Source organism: Varanus komodoensis, unplaced genomic scaffold, assembly GCF_004798865.1.
Source record: "Varanus komodoensis strain SLA01 unplaced genomic scaffold, ASM479886v1 scaffold84, whole genome shotgun sequence".
Lineage (NCBI taxonomy): Eukaryota > Metazoa > Chordata > Lepidosauria > Squamata > Varanidae > Varanus > Varanus komodoensis.
The window spans coordinates 813908-827581 of record NW_025336531.1 but is presented as its reverse complement, the minus strand read 5'-3'; the positions used below and the strand labels follow the sequence as shown (position 1 = coordinate 827581).

At 46.3% G+C, this 13674-nt stretch overlaps 1 protein-coding gene across 4 annotated transcripts; it reads right to left on the bottom strand.

Annotated features, from left to right (window-relative positions):
- Nucleotides 1-333: 333 nt before the first annotated feature.
- Nucleotides 334-10187, bottom strand: TEPSIN (TEPSIN adaptor related protein complex 4 accessory protein). Of its 4 annotated transcripts, none has more exons than XM_044416933.1 (13): nt 10116-10187; nt 8528-8600; nt 7744-7835; nt 7493-7586; nt 6867-6934; nt 6663-6741; nt 5297-5362; nt 4709-4912; nt 4169-4337; nt 3509-3622; nt 3022-3100; nt 2543-2677; nt 334-1277 (listed from the first exon to the last, which is right to left on the bottom strand). In XM_044416933.1, exons 1-13 carry the CDS (start codon nt 10158-10160, stop codon nt 741-743), a joined length of 1755 nt encoding a protein of 584 aa, XP_044272868.1. In that variant the 5' UTR covers nt 10161-10187; the 3' UTR covers nt 334-740. The 4 variants fall into 4 exon arrangements, with proteins under 4 accessions (XP_044272868.1, XP_044272870.1, XP_044272871.1 ...); XM_044416935.1 differs by having other exon boundaries at nt 2543-2620; XM_044416936.1 differs by lacking the exon at nt 10116-10187 and adding an exon at nt 8910-8929.
- Between the last annotated feature and the right edge of the window lie 3487 nt (nt 10188-13674).

Genomic DNA, 13674 nt, shown 5'->3' with positions numbered 1-13674 from the left:
AAGAAATGAGGCACTAAGGAAACTGAAACAAACAGATTTTACCATCTTAGTTTCAGTTTTCCTTTAGTTTGTTATTAAAGAATGTTAGCAATAGATGGCAACGACAGTATGTATGAGTCTGGTCCAGACCCAGCCTGGAGCCAACTGGATTGTGCAAAAGAAGGGGTTGTCACACCTTATTTTTCAGTTCCTGCATGGACAGCTGAGTCCTAGCGTTTCTCAAATCTTGCCTTAGGATATGAACGTCTATAAGTTATTCTCTTATCTTTAGTCCATCTAGCATGATTGGCAGTGGTACAACAGCTCGGGCAATTATGGATAAAGACAGGCAAGTGTAGTGTGGAAAATTTTTCACAGAACGATACAGCATAGGAGAATTTTCAACCCTACATCACAGATGGCGTGTCTAACAAAACAGAGTATAGGTTTACTGTATTGTGCTGTTATCAAAAAGAAACAGTTCTAATAATCAGATTGAAAGGAAGCATTGAAGGTTCAAGCCTTCTCTTGCATGCTTGTGGATAGCCCAACAGGAAGAAAAGTGAAGTAAAGGATTTCACACCTGCCTTTTCAGGACTGAATGAGAATGTTAACAAAAAAAGAGAGCAGACAAGCCACTGAGATGGAGGCAGGCACTTAACATGTAGGAAGCAAACCCCGGCCCACATGGAGACAGCTGCAAGTACACCAATTTGCTCCTAGTTGAGTTGTTCCACAGGTGCAGCTGCAGCATCAAGCGGCTATGAATTGAGGAAGGGGAAAGCAGACACCTCCTGGTTGTCCTTCTCGTCCCTGGTGCTCCCAGTGCTGGACAGTGTCTGTGGAGCAGGAGAAACACATTCCTGCACTGTAGCAGCCACTGTCAAAGCCATGCTTGTGTTTGCTACCAGCTCCATGCCTGCAAACAGAGACACTGTACCGTCCGGGTCACCCCTTGGAGGCCTGTCCTCTGAGTGTGTGGCATCTGAGAGCTGGTACTGGGCCTGCTGCTGGCTGAGGCCGGGCGGTAGGCTAGTGAGTGGACCACGGAACACCGATTCCAGTGTGGACTCTTTTAACAGGCACCTATCGCTTGTGGGAGTCTTCGGTGCTGCAGAGGGCTGTGGTGTTAGGTTCATGGGTTTTAGGACGCTGTCTCCAGCGAAGGGTGCCATATGCATCAGCAGGTCATCAGCATGCCTGGAAGGAGCCTTGCCAGAGACACAGCGGGTGGTGACTGGAGACGAGTTCTTGGAAGTGGGGTGGCTCCTGCAGAGTGCTTCAAACTGACGCAAGATCTGTTGCGGGGGAGGGCAGAAAGGGAGAAAAGAGTTCGGCAGTTCTGAGAACCAGCGTGGTGGCAGCAGGGAAAGGAAGGCTCCAACCATAGAAGCAGCTGACAGCAGGCTGAGGACTAATGCAGTCACCAACTCAGAGTACTGTGAAGCCACCGCCAGCCCCTTCATGGCACCCGTTTTCACTCCCAGCGCCTGCCCACCTTATGTCCTATGCATGCATCTAGTTCTTCCTTGGAAAGTTGAGAGGGATTAACAGGAAATGAGCAGCAGTCTCCTGCCCAGGCACTAAGTGAGCCCATGCCTGACAAATTTCAGCAATGCTATAGCCTTCAGCGATCTCAGACAACTCACTTTGGGCAAGCACTGCCACTCCCATCACAGTCTATCAAATGCCCTGAACTCAGGTCGCCTCTAGGAGTTGGTATATCATACATGGAAGATTTTCATCTCTGTTACAACCAGGATGCACACAGAGTAAACACGCTCCTTCAGAAAAAGGAGGAAGTATCCCAGAGTACAGAAGATGAAGGCAGAAAGGAGATGCTCCATGTTGAACAGAACAGAGCAAGTATCGTGGTTCCAAAAAAAAATGATACTCAGAGTCATGCAGTGTAGGCCTGTTCACACGATTCTGCCCAGTATTCAGAGAGAACGCAGGCCTAGTAGCATAACAATGAAGACTGTGGTTGTGTTCACACAACACGACCAACATCCCTGCATGGTTACCGTGGTTCACAGTTTCTTACCACATTCTACATAATGAGCAGTTTCTACATTATCACACTTTCCATCCTCCCCACTCAGGCCTCCTGCTGCTGTTGGCATGTATCCCATCAGCCTGAAATACAATCCCAAGGTGCATTACTCCCTGTCTGCATCACTTGCCTCTTTCTCAGTGGTCCATAAATAGAGGTTGGATGGTTGGAGCGGCTCCTGTAGTTGCCACTCTTTCCAGAGGACTCTACTGGGACCATGGAAACCATGACCCTTGGTTCAGACAGTACAACAAGCCACAGAGAAACCATGGAAGAAACTGTTGTTTCTTATCATGGTTTCTAAAGACCAAACTTACCATGGTGAAGCACCATGACTGGGTTCAGACAGCACAACACACAAGCAATGATAAAAAATCACAATGGCTTGTTGTGCTGTCTGAACCCAACTCCTATAGCAAAGTTATCATCTCAGGTGATTACAAGAAACTGATGGGCTGTGCCTTGTTTCCCTGGATATACAATGGTGGAAGCAAGAGAAGCAGGACATACCTTGGTCGCTTTGTTGGCCACGGATCCAGGGCTCTCTTGGCTAAGCTCCTGCAAGTGCTGCTGGGTCATGGCAAATATCTGATCATGGGAAAGCAAGTCAGAACACATGAGGGAGTAGATGGCACACATGGCCCTCTGTGGAGAAGCAAGGGCAGGATTAGGAAGGCAACTCGTTTACACACAGGGCTAAAGTCGTGCAGAGGGGTGCTGAAGGGGGACCCCCATTGGGAGCCTCTCATAACATCATGGTATCACCAGAACAATGGCCACCCTTTCTGCACATACACCCTCACGGGGCAAGGAAGAAATCCCATCTGTAGGAATCATTCCTAAAGCAATTAGCTGAAAGACAGTCCCCAAAGCGAGGGTAAGCAGTGCCAGTTCTATGACAACTGTTCCCGGCCACCAAAACGAAAAAACAAGTATTCCAGACTTCAGATGCAAATAGGCTTCCTCAGAGACTTGAGCGGTTTCCTCACCATGCGGACGCACTCGCTGGGGTCCTTCAAGGTTTGGTTGAGCAAGGCCAAGACCACCTCACAGTTCAGCAGCCCACACCTGTGGAAAAGGAAGCAATGAGACAACCAAAAGAGGGAAGGGTAGGGAGCAAAGGGGAGAAGAGCAAGCCGACCTTCCCCTGGACTTGCCCTGCTCCCCAAATCCATGCAGCTGTGTGTGAAATGAGCGCCCATTATCATACAATTAACAGGCAGCATTCCAAAAAGATGAAGGATTCTCCATAATTGTAATCCTGCCCAAAGATTTTGTGTATAAATGAGACAAGTCAGAATAAGGGTGCAAATTTTAAATATCATCATGACATGGCAAGTTGTCCTGAAAGCGAGAGCCTGCACATGCAGGTTGGGCCTGGGCTTTGTGCATGGGTACTTCCCTGCAATGCAGAACAGGAGCGTGTGAGGGGAAGCAGGGCAAGGCAGCATTCTGGGACAAGGAGAGTGTTCTTACTCCTTGATGAAGTGCTGAGTCTCCTCACGTGTCAGGAAGACCTTGGAGCCCTTGGTTAGTTTGTTGACAAGGCACACTTCTCGCTGGCAGTCACCAAGGTTTTCGGCTTCCATCCTACAAACAGGGAAGAGAAAGAAGCTTATAACCGATGTTCTCACTCCCACCCCACAGCAGGCTCTCGCCTTGGTGGTCCTTAAAGCAGCAGCAGACAGACTTGTGCGATCTATTTGGTTCCTGTTGTTTTTACTAGAACCCCGAGATCCATCAGCTAGAGTTTGATGCAAAAGGCATACTATGAAGTGTATGGATTTTCTGCCTCAGGTGCCTTGCCCTTTTGTGGCAGCCCTGAAGGCAACTGCTCAGGTAAGCCAACTGACAAAAACCAACACACTTGGTTTTGAGTACCAAAACTGGATGGGGGTCACAGTCTTTCCATGCAAAAATCCACTCTCAGCTACCCAAAACTTGCTTCTTTTCAGCAAGTGGGAGAAAATCATTGGTTGCAGCTATTGTTACACTACAGGAGTCAGACATCCTTGCTGATCTACTGCAAGTTCCCCAAAGATCTAGCAATAGATTGAGATTAACTTTTGAGCACTTGTGCCCTAAAACATTAGCACTTGGTCCAGGCCAGCCAAATGCTTTTTCCACCTTTCTCACCTTTCAGCAACATTTGGCTCTAGGGCACTTGAGTGGTTGTCACTGCCTGACTTGCTGTAGGAATCAGAGGTTCTGCTCAGCTCACTGTTTTCCTGCAGGGAATTCTGGGAGCTTTGCCCATTGTCCAGCTCCTCCCACCCACCTCCTGCTTGCCCAGGCTGATGGTTCACTGCAAGAGAATGTCAGAAGAGTAAATACATGGGAGAGAACGGAAATCCATCGCATCTCACACATCAAGTTCAGGAACGGCATTTACTAATTGCTCCCACCGTATTCTGCAGTCCACTGGATGTAGATGTGGGCTAAAGAGGCATGATAAGCATCCCTATGAGCAACATGATTTTTTTTTTTAATTAATGGAGGATTTAGTCTGGATTATGACTGTGTGAAGTCAAGACAACCAGTAGGTCATCTGTACCTCAGGGGCACTGCTTTTATTCCTCTCATAAGGCACCTGACCCTGACAGTTCACTCTAAGCACCTAACACTGGCTTTCAGTAAGCTTCCACTGTAAGTTTCAAGCACAGAAGGTACTGTCACCTCGCATCTTCCGTGCTACGACAGCAGGCGGCTTTGTAGGCAGGCTAGAACTGTTGCCAGGAGATGGTGCCATCACAGGCTCGTAAGTGTCATCCTTCAGTTCCCTACTGTGGGGACTAGAGAGCTCCTGACCAGGGACAATGGCATTGGCAACCACCTCAGCTGCCTTCTGGATGGTGGCCAACAAGACCTGGCCAGTGGATGCTGAAAGAACAAGAAAAGCAGGCATTATCCAGGTTCGGAGCACAGCAGCCATCATATTCAAGGAAAAAAAGGGCTGGGAGGGAAAGAGAGGCTAAGGCAGCCTTGAGCCAAATTCCATTTCAGAGAAGCACTCGGGGGCCACAAGTGCCCCAGATATCAACATATTGTAGCTTAAAGCTCTAATTGAAAAGTATTGCAGTCCTTTCCTATGGGAAAAAATTGCACAAAAGCCAGGACACCACCAAACAGATACCAACCGACAGGTGGGGCAGGGAAAGGGGGTGAACACCTGTGGGATCCTGGATTGGGTGTCCTTGTCCTCAGAAGTGGGGCTGCCTCTCAACAACAGAGCCCATGCCTCCCAGCCCCAAGCCCCATACTTACTTGAACTGCTCTGTTCAAAACCAAAGCCTTGGAGTGAGCCATGGAGGCTGGACTTGGAGCCCATTCCTAGGGAGAGAGGCGAGCATACATGAAGAGCATACATGGGAATCAGTGTGGTGATGCTACAGACAGCCCAGACTTATGGGCACACTTTCATCCCTCTGTCACTGGTTGCCTTTCGCTAGCATTCATGTAGGATCTCATTCCAGTGAAAGGAGAAAGCGGCATTAATTGCCCACTGAGAGGAGAAGGCCATGTTGCACAGACTGTGCAGGCATAACATACAGGGGTGGGGGGTATAACAGGAGGCCGCACACTGCCCGAGTGCCAAGGTGCAGGTGGCTTGCGAGGATCACCTGAAGACCAATGGCCCTAAGCCACACAGACGGACACAAAACCAGCAGCCACGGCTCTTCCAGTGCCAAGGGGAGGCCATTGGCATTGCAGCAAGCGTGACTCAATTTTTGGCTAAAACAAAGGACAGGGAAGGAGGAAAAATCAGTTCAGCCACACAGACAACAGAGACCACACGTAAAGGGAGGCAGAGGTGCTAATTCTTATTCTCAGCAGGCTTTTTGCTGAAGTTCAGTGGAAGCTTTCTTGCGGCTTGCCCTGCTGTGGCAGTCACAGTTGACCAACAATAATTTGACGTTTTCATTTCCTCTGCTTTATTGCAAACGCATGCATTTAATCAGCACTGGTTTGTTTTGCTTGGAATGGTATGTTTTATGGTTTTATTTTAAATTGCTTGAGCACTCATGGAGTGCAAGAAAGATTCTGAAATGTGTTACATTAACACTGTTGTAAGACACAGCTGCAGTCCCCCGTTTTCTCAGGACCGCTTGAAAGAGATAGCACAGACAGTTCTATCTTCCTGGCAGAAAGAAGTGGACAGAGTGTTCTGTCAGCCCTCTTCCTTACCCAGTCAAAGAATCTACCATGGGACTACTTTTCTTCTCAAGAAAGACAGACAGACAGACAGACAGACAGACAGACAGACAGACAGTTGTAGCTGAATTTCCCACTGAAAAGACCATGCAAGCAGAAGGAAAGTGTAGTGCTGTTATTTATAAAAAAAAGTACAAATCCAGCCAAGATTGTCAATGACGCAAAGCCAGGGTGGGTAACTCGGGGGATCTAGGGGATGTTTCACCCCACAGAGCCCTCTCCCTGCACTCCTGCCATCACATCAATGAAAATTGGCATCACGGCAGTAAAAAGTAGTATGGTTTGCCACCCACTGTATTGTCACTGGTGCAGTGGGGACCTCAGCAGAGGTCAGGGGGTTGCTTGTAGCCCACATGTTGCCCACCCCTATCTAGCTCCATCCTAGACCTCTGTTCTTACCTAAGCCATGGTGGTTTACCTGTTGAAGGCAGCGCTTTAGGAAGCTGAGCAGCAGGGTGGGGCAGCAAGGCATCTGAAAATAAAGCGCTTGCTAGGTCCTACAAGGGAAAGTAGTAAGTAAGCTGCAGTGCACATGCCATGGAGAATGCCCTTCAAATCCAATCCAAATCAATCCATATTCATAGAATCGGTTCAGATCTGGTGCCTGGGACTTGCCACTCACCTGCGCAGTCATCCGTACCTTCTGGTACAAGCCACTGCCGTGGAGAGGATCAGGAGGCCCTGCAAACACTGTAGAGCAGAGAAAGGGAGTAGATGAGGCGGACTAAAGCGTTCCTCTCTCATTGCCCTGCCACAGGTGTGCCCACAGAAGCAGCTGATTGTTATCCTTTTTTCAGCCAAACAGAAAAACATCCTACGCAACGTTTTCCAGTATCTATCTAATGTATATTGAGGAATCATCCCTACAGGAAAAAGATAAAATTGTTGTTCTCCTTTTGAACAGGCATAGGACTGAACTTCATGTAACCTTTGGCAAACAGGTATTTTTTCATTGTCAGGTATCTTGACTGTAATATATGAGAATATTCTCATCATAGTGCTCACTGACCTTATAGCTTTGCTGTAAGCATTATTTATTTATTTATGAAATTTGTTTGCCTTCCAATTACTAACGTCTCTGGATGGCTAACGGCATAAAGCATTACTGAAATAACATTTGCAAAGAATTGCAGACAAGCTAAAAAGGCATATGAAAGTTATGTAACATTATTAGTTGGTGTTATAAGGGCATTAGCCAATTATGCTTGCTTAGCGCTATGACCACACACCCCTCAACCTTATGCCTACCTGTAGCTTCTTGGATGAAGGAAGAATTTCGCTTGAGCTGTAAAAGGAAGTGTGGAGAGCCATGGCTGCACATGTACAGCAGGATCTTGAGCACCTGAGAATGGAGAAGAAGCTTGGCTGAGATAGGAGTCCTGGACAGAAAGCACACAGAACCCACTTAAATTAGGGGGAGGGTTGTCTCAAGATTTAAGGGTGTCCTCTCTACAGAACAACCCTAGCTTCTGAACACTTTCGTAGAAGTCTCACTTTACCTTCAGCTTGACATGACATGAGTTGCTTTGAAGGCGATTGAGGAGGTATTCCAGAAGACAGTGACTGCTCCCTGTGGACTCATGAGAGATTTCTGGAAATTTGTTGGGTTAAAGATACAGCAGGATAATACTTTAATTAAAAGAAACCTATTTGTATACAGATCTGCCACAACTTCTAGAAATATAGTTTGGGTTTAATGTATGGGGAAAGTATTGGAGAAATACAGGATGCATTTGGAAAATAAGGTTGGAAAATGTATCTAAGTGGAAGGCTATGTGAAATTTAATAGAAACAGTTCATTATGTTTTAGTTTTCCTAGCAGGTCACCTGGCTATCACTCATGGCACCCAATAAACAAAGAAATGCACGCAATGACTAGAACTAATTTATACTTAAATCTGGGGTCTGATTAATTAAGCCTCTGTTTTAACCACTATTTTTTGTTCTTCCCAGGAAAAGTGTCATAGTAACCAAAACAAGAAACTCAAATACTTTGGCCACCTAATGAGAATGAAGGACTCACTGAAGACCCTAATGCTGGGAACAATAGATGGCAAAAGAAGAAGGGGGCGGCAGAGGATGAGGTGGCTGGATGGAGTCACTGAGGCAGTTGTTGTGAGGTTAGGTGGACTCCCGGGATGGTGGAGGACAGGAAGGCCTGGAGGAGTGTTGTCCATGGGGTCATGAAGGGTCGGACAGGACTTATTGACTAAAAAAACCAAAAGCAAAACAACTCTCTGACTGTACATACAGCAGCCAACTCTTCCAAAAACCAAAGGATACTGGCAATATCTTCAAACAGATAACCTGGGCATGGGACTTCATCATCAGAGGTACCTTTGATTAGAGTGGGTAGCTGAAACACACACACATGCCAAAGAAAAGTCAGTTAAGGTGCTTCCAGACAGACAGCTCTTTGTTCCATTCCTCAGTTATTCTACCTTTTCCCAAGACAAGCAAAAAAAAAAAAAAACAACAACAAAAACAAAAAAACAGGAAAAATGCAGGAGTGTTACAACTAGAGTTGAAAACATTTGGACTCACCATAAAATTCTGTAAATGTGGGAGTGCGAGCACAAAACAAAAACCTTGTCTGGAAACTCCACTTTCACAGAATGTGGAACACCTTGAAAAGCCACCAATTGCTCTTTCTGTTCCTACACACCTTTTCTGAATCACTGACACATAAGGTAGTCGTTTAGAAAGTCTGTTCTTTCTTCTACCAGCTCACCGCTCCAACATCTGCTACAGCTGGCAGATTTCAATCTGTATCTCCTTTGCTTGAAAGAAAGGCAGAACAGGACTATTTTCCAAATAGAGAAGACAAATATTTGTCTTCCACCTTGATTCCAAATACCTAATTGGTAATTCCACTCCAGGATCATTGTCAGGGACAAAAAGACCCAATATAAGAATTCCCTACTCATTGACTGATTGCTGATGTAACTCATATTTGCTGAAAATGGTTATTTCATGACCCAAGGAGTACTTAAAAGGGGGTCTAGAGCTTCTCTATTCATCAAGTGCAGATTGTCAGAGCTGCTGTTCCTGCCATATATCTGCCTCCAGGTGCAATGCTCTGGTGCAGCAAAGGACTGAGGCACTAAATCTTACATCTTGTTACTGAGGCAACAATTCAGCATAAAGTCTTGTTTACTATACCACCTGAACTGCTGGTTTTACATCAAGCTTCTATGTCGATTGTCAACTAAATGGTAGGATTACAGTATGATACAGCTAAATATCAAAGCAAAGATTTGTCTGTGTTAGGCAACTATAGCTTGCTAACATAGTGGGTACACTCTTTGGGCCTACACTTCAGAGCACAATGCATTCTCATGTAACTATAATCAATCCAGTACTAAATCAAGTGCTCCAGCTAGATACGTAATTCGTAACTGCAACAGAATAAACTGGAAGTTCTCTTCATATACTATAGCACTTCAGGCTGTGCATGCATATTGTTTGTTTGAATGTTTTGTCCTTTCCTTTCTTTAAAAAAAGGCCTTGAAAAGGTAAACTAGGACATTTGGGGGAACGATGCAGCCTAATCTTTCCTCTGGGACGCCGGCTTGCTTCCTCTGGGACCTTATCAATGCGACAGCATTCCAGCGTATAAGCCCCCGGGCCTCAGCCCTGACAGCGCAACAGTTCAACAACCTCCCTTTGTCTCCCAAGCGTGTGTGCGCTGGCCCTTACATTCTAAGCGCTGGGCACACGTTTCCAAAATACCGGTCTGTCAAAACCCCCAAGGCGTACCCCCTGATCCGGGGAACACAGGGGCTTAACCTTCGACGTGTTAACCGCCCCCCACGGAGCCGTCCCTCACACCCCACACATGCTACTCAATATTGCCTTATCCAATTTATACCCGACTCAAGAAGCTCAGCCGATCGCGCAAAGGTACTGCCGCCATGATATTTTCCGATCCCAACCATGAGCTTCTCTGTCTCACCTCCGGAATAACGGCTAGTCCAATCAAACGACGATATTATTTAGTCTAGCCAATCATCTTCTAGAACGAGCGGGAAATCGTTTTCACGGCCCGACGCTTCCAAGGAAGGGCGGAACGGACTATAGCAATATCCTATTCTCTATCCAATCGAAACCTTCTATGTATACATAGAAGCCGAACGAGCGAGCATCGAAAGCGGTAATTCAATCAGAAAAGAGGAAGTTTTTGACAAGGCGGCGCTCACCCTGCCGGGCCAATGAGAGGCGCCCAGAGGCGGGCGGGCGGTGGCCCGGGTGCGGACGCGCGTGGCTGATCGCCGGCGGAGCGCGCCTTTCGCGGCCATGTCCGGCCGAGGGATTTGGGGGCGCGTTCGGGGGAGATTCGAGCGCTTCCCTGAATTGCTCGCGAGCTGTGGGGAGCAGGTAGGGGGGCGGAAGGGGCAGGCGCTTCTCCGTGGCCACGGCAGCCTTGACGCAGCGGTCCCTGAGTCTTCGTAATCTTTACAACGACCGTGCGCAGAAGGCCGGCGCTGTCGCCCCCGGTGCTCCCAACACAGCGTCGCTTGTGCGTGGGAGGGAATCCGTCCAAAGCGCCCTTTCTCGGGCGGGGAGGGTGCCCGGAAGGGGACGTTCTCCCCGGGGGGGAGAGCTTCGCGTGTGGAGATGGGCCAGATAATAGCGGAGCTCATCCGCACTTCCGAGCTTTCGGCGCCCCTCCTCTCGGGATCCTGCAGATCGCATCTAGTGTTAAAGCAGATTCCACTGAAAGGAATGGGACTTAAGCTAGACTAAAATCGGATGCAGCCCCGCATTTCTGTGGCATATCCACGCACCTCTCATGCCATCCCCACAGCGGGCCCACTCCACTATTTAAGAATGACTGCACTGTGGGGGATACAGTAGTTGATGATCAGTACAGATTTTCTTGCGTTTGGGGAGGAAAGACTTCAATGGGAAATGATGCCCCTTTGGGTAACACTAGCACAGGTCTGTAATCTACAAGCAGGTGTGAGCCTGAGACTATCCCTTTCAGTGCTAAGAAATCAGGGAGGTTGAACATACACCCGCAGCTGACTGGGACTGATCTTTGCAGGCTTCAGTCTATGGCAAATGCATTGCCTCCAATGCAACGGGTCATGGGGACCTCAAAAAAGATGTGTGCGCTAAGGAATTTGAAATGCTGATGGACTGCTTCACAAAGGCTGTGAGTTAATTTTTTTTAACTGTACAGTGAGATCAGCGTCTTCACCTAATGTTCTTGTTAGGGTGCAAATACCATAGAACAGACAAGCTAATATATTTGTGTGTGTGTGTGTGCATGTGAATATAAATATATAGATACGTGCTGTCACTGCAACCTTTCCTTTGCACTTGGAGGTCTAAATTAAGAAACCCAAGCAAGTTCCAGTCATCAGCATAGAAAGTTTTCCTAAGGTAGAATTCTTACTGTAAAAGAAGCACACAGTATTGTGGTATCTTCTGCAAGTAAGGGATATAAAACTAGTTTATACTGCTTCTAAGATGAACTGTGGAACCCACATCAACAGCTATTAGTTTGGTTTTGTTCCACCAAACAGGATATTGGGTCAATGTATTTTTGGTCTTTTCCTGTAAGTAGCTCTATAATTTGTAGGCTTCTTTCCACCCTTGTGACCAAGAGAAATTTTGTGGCAGTTGTGTAGCAATCTCATGATCCCGCAACATTTGTGAGCATAAGAAAGAAAAGCCAATTCTATTTAAAAACTGGGCATGCATAGCAAATCCTGATACTTCGACATTTCTAAAATAACACCAAGTGTATTTTCTGCCAACTGATTTGTGCCAGCAAAACATGGCACCAGGTATCAGTAGACAGTTTTCCTGCTGTGATGACTGCCTACTGTCATAAGCACTTTACGCTTGTAAGGATGGATGTGTTGACAAACTAAGCAACTAAAGAGGAGGTGGATATTTTGGACAGGTTCTTTTGCATGGGAATTACGGATAGCCTACCTTCAAGTGAGGTTTAGCATTTTGGAGTCACACAGCAGCTAGGCATTACGGGAGGATGTTGGGTTTGCTGCTCTTTTGAAATCACATGGTTTTCTGGTGCAGCATAGATACAACTAAAGAAACGGTCCATAGATAGACTTACATAATAAATACATAGTCCTTAGTGATATGAATCCTAACAGTAGTGACTCATTAGAATTGATCTTTCTTTATAGGCAAAGAGGAATGTAAAGTAAAACCTTGAAGTGGACATTGACTGCAAACCTGGATTTATGGCTGTTTTCAGCACAGACGTATAAAGTGCTTCATCCATCATATCAAGGAGAGAAATTTAAAAAAAAAAAAAAACACGAGCAGCTCACAGTACACAAAGAGTCATAGGTTTTCAAATTCTGCATGTAAACCAAGCACTGTCTGGAAAAATAATTTTCTGGGAAAAGGCTCAGTGCATGCGGGTTTTGACTTAAATATGTAGTAAACATACCTACTAATACAATTTATGGTGGTGGGGCTGGGAGGCAGCAGAGACCAAAGTACTGTGTCAAGAACTGGAAGTGCAAGGCTGGAAGATGCAGAAAGAACATTTAATTCAACCTTTAACACTAAGGGTGAATTCTCATTCTGTTCAATCTGCTTGTAGCGTTTGTGTAAGTGAAAATGTGTGTGCAAGGTGTGCTATACCGGAGATTCCTGTATGGCAAAGTACATGGTAGTAAACAGGCAGCCTCCTCTTTCTCCACAGGTTATTTGTGCCATAGTTAAATTGGTTTTTACTGGCAGTTTTGCCCTAAGGATTTAACTCATTCCCTCCCTACTCACAGGAACAGGATACAAAGTAGGGCACTACAGCTAGAGCTTTGCTTAACCTAGTTGATATTGTTAATTCCAGCTAGCTCCTGAAGATTTGGGGCGAAGAAGAGGCAGGCCCTGAGTGTCAGCTTCTCTAATAGCACTGCTTAATTTGTGTAAGAATATTAATTCAGTGGCAGCATGTTTTTTTTAAAAAAAGACACCAGCTCCAAGCCCTGCTGTGTAGAGGAATCTTAACGCTGAATGTCTGATTTCCCTTCTGAACATAGATTTCCCTCTTGCAGCTTTGGGGAAAAAAATCTAATCAGTGAAACTGCCTAAGGAGAAAGACATTTTATAGGCCAAGGTTACAGAACAGCATGGGAATCTGCCCAATAGAATTACAGCCGTACTACTACTGGCTCCTGCTGACCTCAGAAGCCAGCCCTTCACCAAAAATCACAGTTGCCAAGGCTCTCAGGGAAGGTGTAGGTGATTCCAGATTTGGGCAATCTTCTTTCTAGTTCAGTGTTTTTCAATCACTGGTCCATGGGCTGGAACCAGTCCACTGGGAATTTCCTGCCAGTCCGTGAAAGAGCTAATCACCCTGAACATACTCAGAAATTTAAAGTCTTTATAGTCTGAAATAACACAATTGTATCTAATATCTAATAGAATTTATACAATTGGGTAAT